Below are 12,916 nucleotides of genomic sequence, written 5' to 3'. Positions count from 1 at the left end.
GTCGGAGGGCAGTCCGCAGGGTACGGAGGGACAAAGTCTCGACGTTTCTAGCGGCGGTAGGTGGTGGTCAGGATGACTTTGACTTGCATAAACGAGACAGAAGTCGTGCTCGCTTGGGTGGTCTGGTTGGAGGGAGGGGTTGTTGAATACCGAGGTGGTGAAAGGTGAGGAGGGGTGTGTGAGTGGGAGCGGGAAAAGGGAAAGAGAGGGATTTAAGAATAAAAATCCAAACACAAAAACAAGTGGTGGTGAGTGGGAGAGCTGGTGTCGTCGTCGCCCTTGTCCTAGCTGGCTTTTGGTTTAGTGGTCTTTTTTTCCGGGTGGTGGGTTCGAAGCGCGGGTTGCAGACGAAAAATTAGTGGGCAGCCCAAGAGGCAGAAAATTAAAAATATCGAAAAAACCTCCTCGACCTTGCCGCTTTCTCAGTAGTGGGACGAAAAAAAGATGGGAAGTCACAAAATTCTGGGGCATGTGATGACGTTGGGACTCCAGCCAGCCAGCTTGGAAACATCTCGGGCTTTGATGGCATGGATACGTACCGTTCGACAAAACTACCTAAGACAATAAACTAATGCGCTCGCTGGCTGTGACAGATGGCTGCTACTGTCGTTGCTACGGGTCCCACGGCATGCGATTTGGCGATTGAGTCGAGGGAATGGCGCGGCAATGAGTTATGATGGCCTTGAGCCCTCGAGAGCTACAATTGATGTATGTATTTTACCTAACCCTCTCCTCTGGCCTGTGTATGGTTGAAGAGCATGTACCACTGAGTTTTTTTCCTCCCGTCCTTCCACAGATGGCGGGGACTGGAGGAATGGATGGCACAGAGGGGCCGGGGGAGCTTTGGTCTTGTACAGTGGGCTACCTCAGCCTCTAGCGCGTACCTAAAGAAACACTGATGGTTGTAACTTGATTTTGCTTATTTATCATGCTGCGACTAGTAGCATGCGTCCAGTACATAGGGGAGACGGAGGATCCGTGACTGATTTGATCTGGCCGAATGCAACAATCCTTGGTCTGCTGTCAGGGGAAGCATTGGACGTGCAGACGTGCAGCCACTGAGCGATTTCCGATGCGCAATGTCGTGGCCCGATCCCACTGACAACCTCTGGCCATGCTAGTGGGAAAAGTTGCAGGCGCAGGCAAAGGCAGGCAGGCTACTGGGCAGGCTTCTGGGCAGGCCTCACCACCATCAAATTCGACTGAATTGGGCCACGCCCCACCACCACTGCCATTTCCCTCCTCCATCCACAACTCCATCGCAACGGGTATTCGCGCACATACCTCCTACCTGGTCCTCCAAGCCCGTCAAGAAAAAAAAGACACGACATACCCGTCGCTCTCCTTTCAACCAACCACAGGCGACGTATACCTAAGTACTCGGCAACTCTGATCTCTCGATCTAGGTTCTAGCCCCAATATTTGGATGAATGCAGCGACAAATCAGCATCGCCGCGAACCTGACCGCAACTTGTGATTCATCGCTCGGCACCTGCTTTCTACTATATTCACATATGTACTACTACGGTATGACATGCACATGCAGGGCAGCAGGGGCAGCTCACTGCGTCTCCTCCAACGTGTCTGCACTTCTCAAATTCTCATTCTCGGGAAATGCATGGCTGGCTGGCTGGCTGGCTGGCACGCACTACAAACTCAGGTCGACCTTCCAAACGTGTCTCACTCTGATGCTTGACAGGATCCTGCGTGTCTTAGATCCGAGCAAAAACCACGCGCATATCATGCCTACATACCTCTCACCTGCTACCTAGGTTGCTTGTCTCTCTCGGTTCCTTACCGTACTGCTAATCACCAAGCTGCAATACCCGGGTGTGCCCCTCGTTGAGGCTACTGCAAATGATATATCCGATGATGGACAAATGCAAGGCCCAAGAACCAGAGCATGAATCATTTATTCATCCGAAAAGCGGTCAGCTCTTATTGCAATGGCATGCTCCAAGGCTCTCTGCTTCAGACCAGCAGGTGAGGCTTGTGACACGGGTCACAGCCCGCGGCGGACTGCCGGGTCTTATCTCCGGTTAAACTAGCACACCACCAGATTGGATCTCAGCTGGTGTTGAGTAACAGACAGCCAGTACAGACACTTTTGCAATGCAGGCCCTGAGATCTCTCTCTGTAATGCGTCCCAATTGGACACTGACAGCTTCTTTGATGCGACCGGAGGACGGCTGGTAGTTTCAATCATGTTTGGGGCCGTGTCCTACTACACTTTCTTTCATGGATGGTTTTCCTGGACTCTTCTTTTCGATGCCCAACGCCCAAACGCCTAAGGACCAACGAACACCTGGAGTGCATAAACGACCACTACCAGCCTCTACCCTAACCTTAGCGACATGCAATCGCTGAACCCTCCACCCTCCGTCTGGCGAACCGCACGTCCGAGCTGCCCTCTGGGCGAACGAGTCAAGATACTCGGCAATGATGTTTTGCATATGCCAAAAATGCGGCAACTGCGTTGCAAATGCTGAAACTCAGAAACGACGCGCAGTCGACAACAAACCCTCTTTTTGAGTATTGGACCAGCTGGTTTTGCGCGGATGGCGTGACGCGCAAGACTCTGACGCTGCTTCTACAATCACCTCTGTGAATAACGATGATCAGGCATCGCTTGTTTGCCAGGGAATCGGGGATTAAGGTATTCATTGAAGTGGTGATTTCCCACTAATCCACCCCACCTCACGGATAACTCCCGGTCATTTCCAGAACGCCTGGGTCGCGACAACTGCCATCTACAGTAACTTCGAGTAGGTATCCCATTTTGGCACAGAAGCTCACCTTGATACAAAACCGATATTATTTGCAGTGGCCGGTCTCGCTTCGCCAACACCGTACTCCATGCTGATGTCAAAAGTGCCGCCATCTAACTCTGGCCAAACCCAAATCCCAAAAGCCCACGTTCCAGCTCCCCGCCCGTAGAAAGCTCGGGCCATCACATCAACCTCGCGGGAGCTTGGTGAACAAGCATAAGGAGACTTCCAAGTGGATGAGGGCGATGGCGGAAAACGACTTGCTTGGCTTTGCACCTTGCGCGGTATGAGTCAACCCCGGGGAACGACTCTGGAATCCCAGTAGGCTATGCGGGCTCTTGCAAATTTTGCATAGCCATCGCCCCAAAGTGGCTGTGTATATACACCACGTCACGTGGTGCACCGGCCCCTTTTTTCAGTGTAAGCCAGTCAGGGGAGGGGAACAACACCGCCAGAACGGATCAAAACAGGAAGCAGTAGTTACGCGATTGCGAAAACCTATACCTTGGCAGTGGAATGCAATACGATGGACTATGGTATGGGCCAACGCATTGTTGTATCTCAATATTCGAGACGCTGAGTTGTTCTACACTCTGCTTCTGTCTCTATAGAACGCGTATCAGACTCACGCATCGCGAACTTCATGAACATCCTACACTTGTGGTCAACGGAAACACTCTGTCGACGAACCCTCGTATATCTTTCTGTCGAGATTGGCTGCATCATTATACCACCCTGCACCATGCATGGATGGAGCCCAAGAGCAGCACCATGGACGCCAGCTAGCTGTACCTGCCTATGTAGCGCTGCTATATAAGTGACAGTCTCTACTCTTGTACCAATAGTTATATTAGACAGCGAGCCAGTTGGTGCCAAGCCATGGTGTTATACGCCCTGGTGAGTTCGATGAAAATCGGTGTGGGAGTATTTGGGTAGCCATATCAAGCGAGGTAATCAACATTCTTCATGTCAAAACTCAAATGTAAGAGCTGTCTCTACTCAACCTGCCATGCTGGATCTTTCATGGCACTTCGAGGGCAGCTTCACCCGAGACAAGCTCTGGCGTTCTCCAGTCCCGCTTTCTTGGTATCATCCGTTGGTATTCTCCATGCTCAGGATGGATCAAATAGGAGTTGAGCCGCAGTATCATGTATACCTCAAATACATTTGGTTCTGGTAGCATAAGAGGAAGGTGTTTGAGTATTGCATAGAAGAGCTACTTATTTCAAAGATTCAGATGGATATGTGTGTGAATGGACAAGTGATTTAGCAGATCTGAAAGTGATGAGTATTTGTCGGGGGGGGGGGGCGGGGTGATACCTGGGCCGTGATTTAGTTTGAAGACATTGACTTTCGGGGTAGGAAATGCTCTTTCTCCTTTGAAATAGGAGCCTTGATAGTGATGTCAAGATACGGTTAGGGACTCTTCACCCATCTGCGTCCCAATCACAGCCCAAGTCACACGTAGAACCACCTTTCCCAAGACATATTACACACTGGGTAGGCAAACCAATACCGCAAATGTTTAGCCAAGAGACAGCCAAGCGATAGCCTATGCCTACGTAGAACCGATTCACTCGCACAGACAATCAGATCGATCGAGGCATCAAGTTTCAATGACACAGACGTGCCGGCGGCCCGGCTTGGTAATCCGCCAGGAGAAAGCTGGTTCGATCCGTTTGCGGGAAGCGAAGCCAAATAGACTGGGGTGTCTTTGTATGTGGTGCTGTCACTGGTGGTTTCGCTTTGTTGGGCTTCATGACGATGGTCGGCTCTTTGATACTCGTTGCCCTTTCACCGGGGTTGCCACCCGGCACCCCTATAATTAGAGTCATGTGCAAGGAAGAATACTGGGGTTCGGAGATCTTTAGCCACCACCCCCGAGTGAAAAGCGACCCTAGGGATACTGCACCAAGATCCCTAGTTCCTACTGCTACTAAAGATAGGAAAGGGGTTAGAGAACTCAAGTCAAGCTATTTTAAGAACCACCCTCCCTACCTCTTAATCCACGTAACAACAATGGCTCCCTTACTCTCCACCCTAACCCTCCTCCTCGCTGCGGCCACCATCAACAGCCACGGGGTCCTGGCCCAGGCTCCCAAGCCGGCCGCCCCGCCCGCCTCGTTCACGGGCACGCCGGCCGTCGGGTCTGTGGTCAAGGACTGGAAGTACCTGGGCTGCGCGACCGAGGTCGACGGGCGCGCGCTGACGGGCCCGTCGTCGTCCAACGACACCATGACCATCGAGAGCTGCCAGGCCTTCTGCACCGCCAACAACTTCGCCTTCGCGGGCGTCGAGTACGCGCGCGAGTGCTACTGCGGCCGGTTCGTGGCCCCGGCCTCCCGCTACGTCGACCAGGCCCAGGACCGGCAGAACTGCAGCATGCCGTGCAAGGGCAACAAGAACCAGTTCTGCGGCGGCAGCTCGCGCGTCTCCGTGTTCCAGAACACCAACTACAAGGGCCCGCAGCCGCCCAAGACGGTCCCCGGGACGAGCTGGAGCTACGTCAGCTGCTTCATGGAGCCGCTGTACGGGCGCGCCCTGACGACGCTGGTCAAGGCCGACGACAAGATGACGGTGCCCATGTGCACTTCGGCCTGCAAGGGCCAGGGCTTCGCCTTCGCCGGGCTCGAGTACGGCCGCGAGTGCTGGTGCGGCAACACCAAGTCCGACGCCCTCGAGGACGCCAGCGATCCCCAGTGCGCCATGCAGTGCGACATGCCCTGCGGCGGCGACGGCAATACCATCTGTGGCGGGCGCGCGGCCATCGGCATCTACAAGGACGGGTCCAAGAAGGCCAAGAGGACGGTGCGTCGCCACGAGGGTCATGACCAAGACGCCGGCCATGGCGGGAAGAGGGATCACGGTGGAGAGCACGACTATGATGAGTATCGCGACTACGGCCACGGGCCGGTCAATGTCGATGTCGGCGCGCGTAAGGGCCGCTTCGTCAAGGTGGTGCGGCGCTCGCCGGATGGGCAGAGGCAGGTGGAGCGCGAGGAGAAGGTGGTTTCTTTGTAGGCTGACGGCTGAATGGTGGCCGTGGGACAAAGAAGAGAGAGTAGATAGTGGCGGGAGTGTTGGGTGGTCTACGCATTTACCGCTGGGATTTGATTAGGAGGGGGTTTACCGATGCTGCTTTCGAGTCTCCTTTGTCATCAGTTAGTTTTCCCGCAACGTATGATTGATGCATTCCCTTGAACTACGAATCAAATCACGAAAAACCACATCTTCATCTCGAAAAGCTGTCATTATCAAGGCTGGGAAATTCTACTGTGTATTGCTGTTTACCATGTAGAGTGATACGCAGCCCTAAGGAGATCGCTCGTGATGTAACATTGTACCTAGTAGATCCGGCTCTTGTCTTCCTTGCGATGCCGATTCCATAATTACGGTACTGCAACTTAACTACCCTCACTGTCTTGACGAAATGGTTCAAGTTGTTGACTGGAGTGCAATATACCCCTTAAGTGCCGCGGGCGAAGCTGCGTGCGTGGAGGCGACTGGGGATGCCGCAGTAACCACCCGGGTGGATGAGGATACATTGTTGGGGGGCAGTGCAGTATGCAATATCAACAACGTCCTTGCCGCAATAATAGTAGACTTCCATTAGGTCCGGCCTGTTGGAGAAAACAAGGGTAAGTATGGTTTATCATCAGGAGCAAAGGAAGGTAGGTAGGTAGGTAGTCCATGCGTTAAGGCCTGGCTAGATGGATCAAGGGAGCATGACGTACGAGCAAAAGGTGGCGTTCTGATCGGAAGGGCAGTTGCTGAGGGTGCCGCGAGCGAGGTTGCGTGGATCGGATCTACCGGGGAGGCCACAATAGCCACCCTCGCCGTCGATAAGGCACTTGTCGGGCGAGGTGCAGTCTTCGACATCGACCCATTTACCGCCCTGGCACTGCAGGACGCTCATTCCACCCTCCCTGTTAAGACGGAGAAAGGGTAAGTGTTAGATTTTGACGGAGACGAAAGGACATAGACCATGCACGAAGGCCTGGGTAGCTGGATAGGGGTCGCACTTACGCGCACTCGTAAAGACCGTCGTCATCGGCAGGGCAGTCGTCCCCAACGCCGAGAGCGATGTTGTGTTGGTCGGGCTTATCAGGAAGGCCGCAATAACCACTCTGGTCTTCGACGATGCACATGTCTGGCGCGACGCAGTTATCGACATTGTACCATTTGCCTTCCTGGCACTGCAGTACGCTCATTTTATTGTCCCTGTAATGACGGTGAAGAAGTGAGTACGGGTTTCAACAGGAGTAATGTAGCCCGACTAAGGATTCACCAAAGCCTTGGGTGTGGGTGGATGGGGAGGCAGCACTTACGTGCAGTCGTAAGCGCCGTCATCAGAGCAGTCGTCCCCAACGGTGGTGCGAGCGAACATGCGTGGGTTGGGCTTGCCGGGGGTGCCGCAATTGGCAGTCTGGCCGGCCATGATGCACCTGTCGGTCCCCATGCAGCCATCGACATTCCACCATACGCCTCTCTCGCATATCAGGACATTCATATCGTCCTCCCTGTGAAGACGGAGAAGTAAGTACGGGTTTCAACAGGAGTAAATGTAGCCCGACGAAGGATTTACCAAAGCCGTAGGTGGTAGGATGGGGCAGCAGAACTTACGAGCACGTGTAAACGCCGTCACCGTAGCATTCGTCTCCAACGTTGGCGCGAGCGAGGATGCGTTCGTTGCGGCCGCCGACTTCGCATTCGGCATGGCCTGACTCCATGGTGCATTCCTCGGGGAAGCTGCAAGTTTCTTCATCGATCCAGTCTTCGCCGATGCAGCTCTGGATGGTGTTGCCACTGTTAAGAGAAGACGATCATGTTAGAAAAAGATGCTAATCAACACTCAAACCATTGCACCAACAAAGCTTGGGCTGGTTGGTAGAGCAAGGCAGGCAAGTGGGCAGGGAGGTGGGACATGATGACTTACTTGCAGCGAGTGTCGCCGTAGGTGCAGCCCAGAGCAGCGCTGGCGAAGAGGCCTGCGAAGAGGGTGACAACAGCGGAGAAATGCATGTTGACGGTTTTGGTGGATGATTCTGGGAAATTCGGGGGAATTTGGGATAGGTTGTGTTGGTTTGGGAAAAAGAGGTTGTTACTGTATCTTTGCTGGTGTGTTTGGTGTTGTGTGAGGGAGATCCTGCAAAGGCTGGAAAGATTGAGAAATCACAGTGCTTTTATACGCGCAGCAAATATTGAATGCAGGAACTTGCTTGAATGTAATGGTCAAGCTGTTGGGTGGTGAGTCTGGATTGACGGCGTACTGACCATTCAAGACAACGCCATTGTGTTAATATTGAATTGTACCAAGGAGCTACCGTTACTTTGATGCTTAGCATGTCCTACCATGACACGTTGAACGTGTTGAACTGGCGCAAGAGAAGCTGGGCGGAAGTCACAGTTCTGCACCCCTGACCGCAACTGAGATATGTCCTGCGCACCTCATGTTATACGCATCTGGCAGACGTACTCGCAGTGACAGTACAATTTTGTATTCAATTCCAAAATGTCCTGGGCTCTGCTATCACTCAAGAAGGATACAGGTTGGATCCAGATAGAAAGGCTTGGGTCATAGTAGCAAGTGCAGTTGGATGTGGAAGATACAGTCGAAAGGGACAAATCATCATTCTGGGTCCCGAAAATGGTGGGCGCGGAGTTCAATCTTCAAATTTCAATTCTCAACTCTCAATTCTTCAAAAGTAGTATTCATGCCCAGCCGCCTAGCACCTCGACTTGTCCGAGCCTTCAGCGTTTTTACAGAAGTCCTGGCCAGGATAGCAATTCATGCAACCAACGACGGGCAAATTCCAATCAGCACAGTCAGCGTTCAGGGGATTGTTGGCCGAGTCGATGCATTGCTTCATGTAACTGCCGGCCACGTACCATCCGCATCTGGACATCGAATTGGTTAGCAGATGGAAAGGCACTCAGGGGACTTCGACCGCATGTTTTCTCATCTTCACGCTCTGTTTTTCCTACCTGGTAGTGATGATACCAAAGAACTCAGTGAGGTTTTCAGTCCACAACCTCTTGTAACTGTCGGTGCAAGAGAAAGCGACGGTGCCGCCTCGAATCGAGTAAAAGTTGGTGTAGATTACGGCGTTGTTCTCATCCAGCTGGTGCTTGAGGTCTGTCACTGCGGCATCGGTATCATCGTGCTATAATGCGTGGATCGTCGTCAGCGCTCGATTCAAATCACTGGTTCCCAATAAGCCGCAATTGTCCTTACGGGGAGATTGTAGCCACAACCACACCAGGTATGATCGATCCTCCGTGCCTGGGTTTCTAATTTGGCCTCCTCCGGCTGGGGACATGTTCGAGATACTTGTATGGATTTCCTGGCCCTTCTCACCAATGATGACAGCGTATACGCCATCCTCGGGCTGGATGAAGGGCAACTTGGATGCAGCAGCTGTCGAGACGGCGAAAGCTACCAGGAGGAAACGGGGGGTCAACATGGCGAGCGAATGGGGCCTTGGGTAGAAAGACAGGAGCTCTATCTGGGTATTTTAGAGTTTGAGGCAAGAAGATGAAGCTTTGTGACTACAGAGAATCCAGAAAGAGACACAGGACATCATGATGGTTTATATACAGTAAGGAGCCCATAAGACCCCGAACGGAATGTACTCCCTCAATTGGAATTCGCTGGCTACGAGATAGACGCGCCGCATATGAACGTAGCATAATCGTTTGATTCCCTGCGAAAGGCCGAGGTCGTCTCTACGGGATTATGGTGCTACTACCACGAGACCGTACAACTCAAACTATAGATGCCGGGCGTTAAACCCGGGCCGGAGAGACTGCACGGGACCACATCAAGCGGCAAAGCAACGTGCTATTACCAATTACCTAATCTGTGCCACAGCAATATCATCCACCCTAGACGGGTACTGCGGCTATCCGGCTAGGTAAAAGACTAGACTCACGCATTTCAGCACCCAAGGCCGAATTACTCGTGCTGGTTGCTGCGCCTCTCTCAGTTACTGGTGGTGTGTCATGGGTCAATATCTTGGGCCTTGCCAGGTGCCGCACCTGCGGCGGAAACGCTATTGAATCCGGAAACCAGCGCCGATATGGTTCGCCAATACCGGCAATGAGAGTCACGATATCTTTTGGTGGTGAGGGTCAAGCCTCGGGTGAATGCGGTACGCCAGCAACCAATCGATGTTATGTGTTGATAATCGGCAAAGAGAATCGTGATGTGCTAGAAAAGAGGACTAACTAAGTACTGAGCAGTTTAGTGGTATATGTCAGCTGCAAGAGTAACTAAAGAAAAATAGACACGCGTGGACCTTTTAACCTAGAATCAGGGGCTCTTTGATACGCGTGGTTGAGACACACCGACAGCTTAGTTGGGAGTCAGCATCTACCAAAATCATTCCTCGTTGCCTGGTAAATTAGCATTTCCTGTATCAAGGTTGCCCAGTCAGGTTGCTCAACCAGGCGCCTCAGTAAGAGCACTTCTCCAGGCCACAGAACCGCCTCTGTTCAAGGCCAAGAACTCTCTCGGGATTTTCTTCTTCTTTTTTCCCCTACAGCTCGCGTTTGAACCTATAACAGGACTGAGTCAAGCAACATACGCAGAACCAAAAGAAACACTTTTCCGTCTCACCCCTGGTCAAGCAGCAAAGCCTCACTATTGCCTCCTTTATGGCCGACATGGATCGTCATCCGTGGACGAATGAAGATAAAAAATGCCTTGCCGAATGCCTGACTAGAGCCAAGTTGGAAGCGCCTACCCCCCAATACCGGTTTGGCAAAGTCACAGATGTAAAGGCATTGCATAGGGATTGCATCAACAATTCCTCAAGGTTGTGCTTACGCTCCCTAATGAACCTGAAGTGCGTTCTTAAGACCCGAACGATATCAATTACCTCCATCTCCATCTACTAAAGAGGAAGTTAATGATGGGGTGCGGCATAAATGACTGTTTTTTTTTTTTTTTTTTTTTTTTTTTTTTTTTTGTTTCTTGTAGGATCCGACTGGGCGTAATGCGCAGAGAATTCGACGATTTTCTCCCGGCAGTCCCTAAGGAGATCAAGGAAGCCAACGACAGCTGCCTTCTGATCAAGTGGATCCTCGATAACTGTGACCCCTACCCCAACGATGAAAAGCCAGCCCATCCTATGCTCTTTGTCAGGGGAAACGAGGAGTGGGACGTCAGATGGGAAACCGCCGGAAATCTTTGGCAACTCGGCCAAGCTCCTAGTAATAACGGGTACGATACGGAACGGATTCTCCAGCGGTTGCTCGTTGAGCTGCGGTACATGACATCTGAGGTGGAAGAGGACCTCGAGCGGTGCCGCCAAGCTGAGAAGGAGTCAGATCGCGACAAGGAAGACAACCCATATACTGTCCATCCTGTGAAACCGACGCGGGACGGCTACTTCGAGGACATTGGCGATGACGGTCGAGACTACCGGCAGTGGGAACAACAAGAAAAAGCTTGTGGCTGTCATCCCTAGAAGTAGTGACGACGACAATATATTGACTCTGGGTAGTCAAGATAACCCAGCGGAGTGACCCACACACCCGTGTTGACGGCTTGTTAGCTCGTCTGTCAAACGAGCCTCCTTGACGAACTGTCTCCATTCAGCTATGTTCCAGGTAAGACTTAAGTATCTTACTAAGGAGAACCGTCACGGGGGATCGAGCATAAGGTCCGAGAAATCGAGACTGGCCATAGCTATGAATCTGGACCCGCTGTTGCTTATGATTTTCTATTGTAGAGATTGATTCTATAGGGTACCCCGACTCTGTCAGCCCTGTTACTGTGAACCACCCACGAGTTCGGCTTGGCACGTTCACCAATTGATGGATGACCGATTGGAGGACTCAACCTTGAGCGGCCAATGGCACCGAAATTGATACGTGATAGGTCGGAAGAGGAGCTTAATCGCCTTATTATCTCCAGGGTGCTTCACATTCTCCAAGCGTCAACCTATAGCTGGTAACGCCATGGGCGAAGCACTTTGGCAGACCAGTGGGTGTTCCATTGTATCCCGTAACTTACTTTATTACAGTATGCCAATTGGGAAAGGGCTGCTGCTAGGTTCACCAGGCCTGCAGTTGCGGTTCTACTCACATGGAGCAATCGAACAGTAGATGGCCACTCGCGATGAAGCCAAGCCGAATGGTTGGCTGGCGGGCGAGATCTTCATGTTTGCCTTCGAAGCTGAACTACGAGGTCATTTGGGTATCTTCTTCTCCCCCGCTCTTGACGCCGCCACTGCCCTCCACCAATAGCGCAGTAAGCGACTCAATCTCCCCCCAGATCTCCTGTTCCATATCGCGCTCGACCTTATTGCTCCGGCTGTTGAGCCAGCCGGCATCGACCCCGCCGATGCGGCCGTGGCCGTCAGGCTGCAGGGATTTGCTCTTGGACTCGCCGCCGCCGTCTCGGTTGCTGCCGAGTTTCACGATGCCGTCTTCCTCCATGCCCAAGACCTGGCGTTTTATGCGGACATCGACGGAGCGTAGGGTTCGTACAAACTGGTCCATGGACTCCTTGAACACGGTCACGTCTTTGCTGTCGTCATCATCGTCGCCGGCGGCCATGCGCGTGTCGGTCTCGTTCGTCGTCGAGCCGTTCTTGCTGATGCTCTGCAGGGCTTGGGCGACAGTGGGCAGCAGGCTTACGATGCTCTGTACGTTAAGCAGCAACAATTAGTAGCTGATCGGTCAAATAAAGCAAAAGCCAGAAGACAATAAAGCATACCTTGTCAATGCCGGACAATTGCTGCATGCGCTCGCCCTTGGTGAAGGGAACGAAGGGCTCTTCACCCCCAATGGTCTCTTGGGAGGGGTTCATGTTTGCGACAGGCGCAACTGCGACGCTTTCTTGTAGTCGGATGGAGACGGTGAAGAGCGGGAGGAACAAAGGGATCAGGCGTGTGATAGACCTCCAATCCGGTCAGGCTCAGACTGGAGTTTTCAAGTAGGAGAAACCATGGGTATGATAGAAAGGAATTGTGGCTATCAACGAAGCCGATGAATGCGCACAGTCAGAAGAAGTCGTCGTCGTCGCATGCAGTCGAGTGCCCTGTACCCTGGCTGGAGCTTTCAATGGAGGGATGAACGCATTTCTTCCCCACAGGGGGCACGGCTAGCTGAGATGGTGTGGCTGAAGGTGGGGGGATTAG

General features: G+C 52.5%; 5 protein-coding genes across 5 annotated transcripts; 2 read left to right on the top strand and 3 right to left on the bottom strand.

Moving 5' to 3' along the window:
• Positions 1–4,787: 4,787 nt before the first annotated feature.
• PG985_000168 (WSC-domain-containing protein) lies at positions 4,788–5,789 on the top strand (the record flags this gene model as incomplete). Its single annotated transcript, XM_066819937.1, has 1 exon — positions 4,788–5,789. One exon carries the CDS (start codon positions 4,788–4,790, stop codon positions 5,787–5,789), a length of 1,002 nt encoding a protein of 333 aa, XP_066690816.1.
• A 445-nt stretch (positions 5,790–6,234) lies between these two features.
• Positions 6,235–7,790, bottom strand: PG985_000167 (uncharacterized protein; the record flags this gene model as incomplete). The annotated part of the gene is made up of 6 exons (XM_066819936.1): positions 6,235–6,388; positions 6,503–6,694; positions 6,795–6,989; positions 7,097–7,288; positions 7,392–7,574; positions 7,705–7,790. 6 exons carry the CDS (start codon positions 7,788–7,790, stop codon positions 6,235–6,237), a joined length of 1,002 nt encoding a protein of 333 aa, XP_066690815.1.
• A 704-nt stretch (positions 7,791–8,494) lies between these two features.
• PG985_000166 (uncharacterized protein) lies at positions 8,495–9,232 on the bottom strand (the record flags this gene model as incomplete). The annotated part of the gene is made up of 3 exons (XM_066819935.1): positions 8,495–8,666; positions 8,754–8,910; positions 9,004–9,232. 3 exons carry the CDS (start codon positions 9,230–9,232, stop codon positions 8,495–8,497), a joined length of 558 nt encoding a protein of 185 aa, XP_066690814.1.
• Positions 9,233–10,765: 1,533 nt separating this feature from the next.
• PG985_000165 (uncharacterized protein) lies at positions 10,766–11,239 on the top strand (the record flags this gene model as incomplete). Its single annotated transcript, XM_066819934.1, has 1 exon — positions 10,766–11,239. One exon carries the CDS (start codon positions 10,766–10,768, stop codon positions 11,237–11,239), a length of 474 nt encoding a protein of 157 aa, XP_066690813.1.
• A 715-nt stretch (positions 11,240–11,954) lies between these two features.
• On the bottom strand, positions 11,955–12,585 carry PG985_000164 (uncharacterized protein; the record flags this gene model as incomplete). Its single annotated transcript, XM_066819933.1, has 2 exons — positions 11,955–12,419; positions 12,493–12,585. 2 exons carry the CDS (start codon positions 12,583–12,585, stop codon positions 11,955–11,957), a joined length of 558 nt encoding a protein of 185 aa, XP_066690812.1.
• Between the last annotated feature and the right edge of the window lie 331 nt (positions 12,586–12,916).

Source organism: Apiospora marii (assembly GCF_038362585.1).
Source record: "Apiospora marii strain CBS 49790 chromosome Unknown utg000001l_segment0_segment0, whole genome shotgun sequence".
NCBI classification, from domain to species: Eukaryota; Fungi; Ascomycota; class Sordariomycetes; order Amphisphaeriales; family Apiosporaceae; genus Apiospora; species Apiospora marii.
The sequence above is the reverse complement of the archived record's forward strand: the minus strand, read 5'-3'. Positions and strand labels throughout refer to the sequence as shown.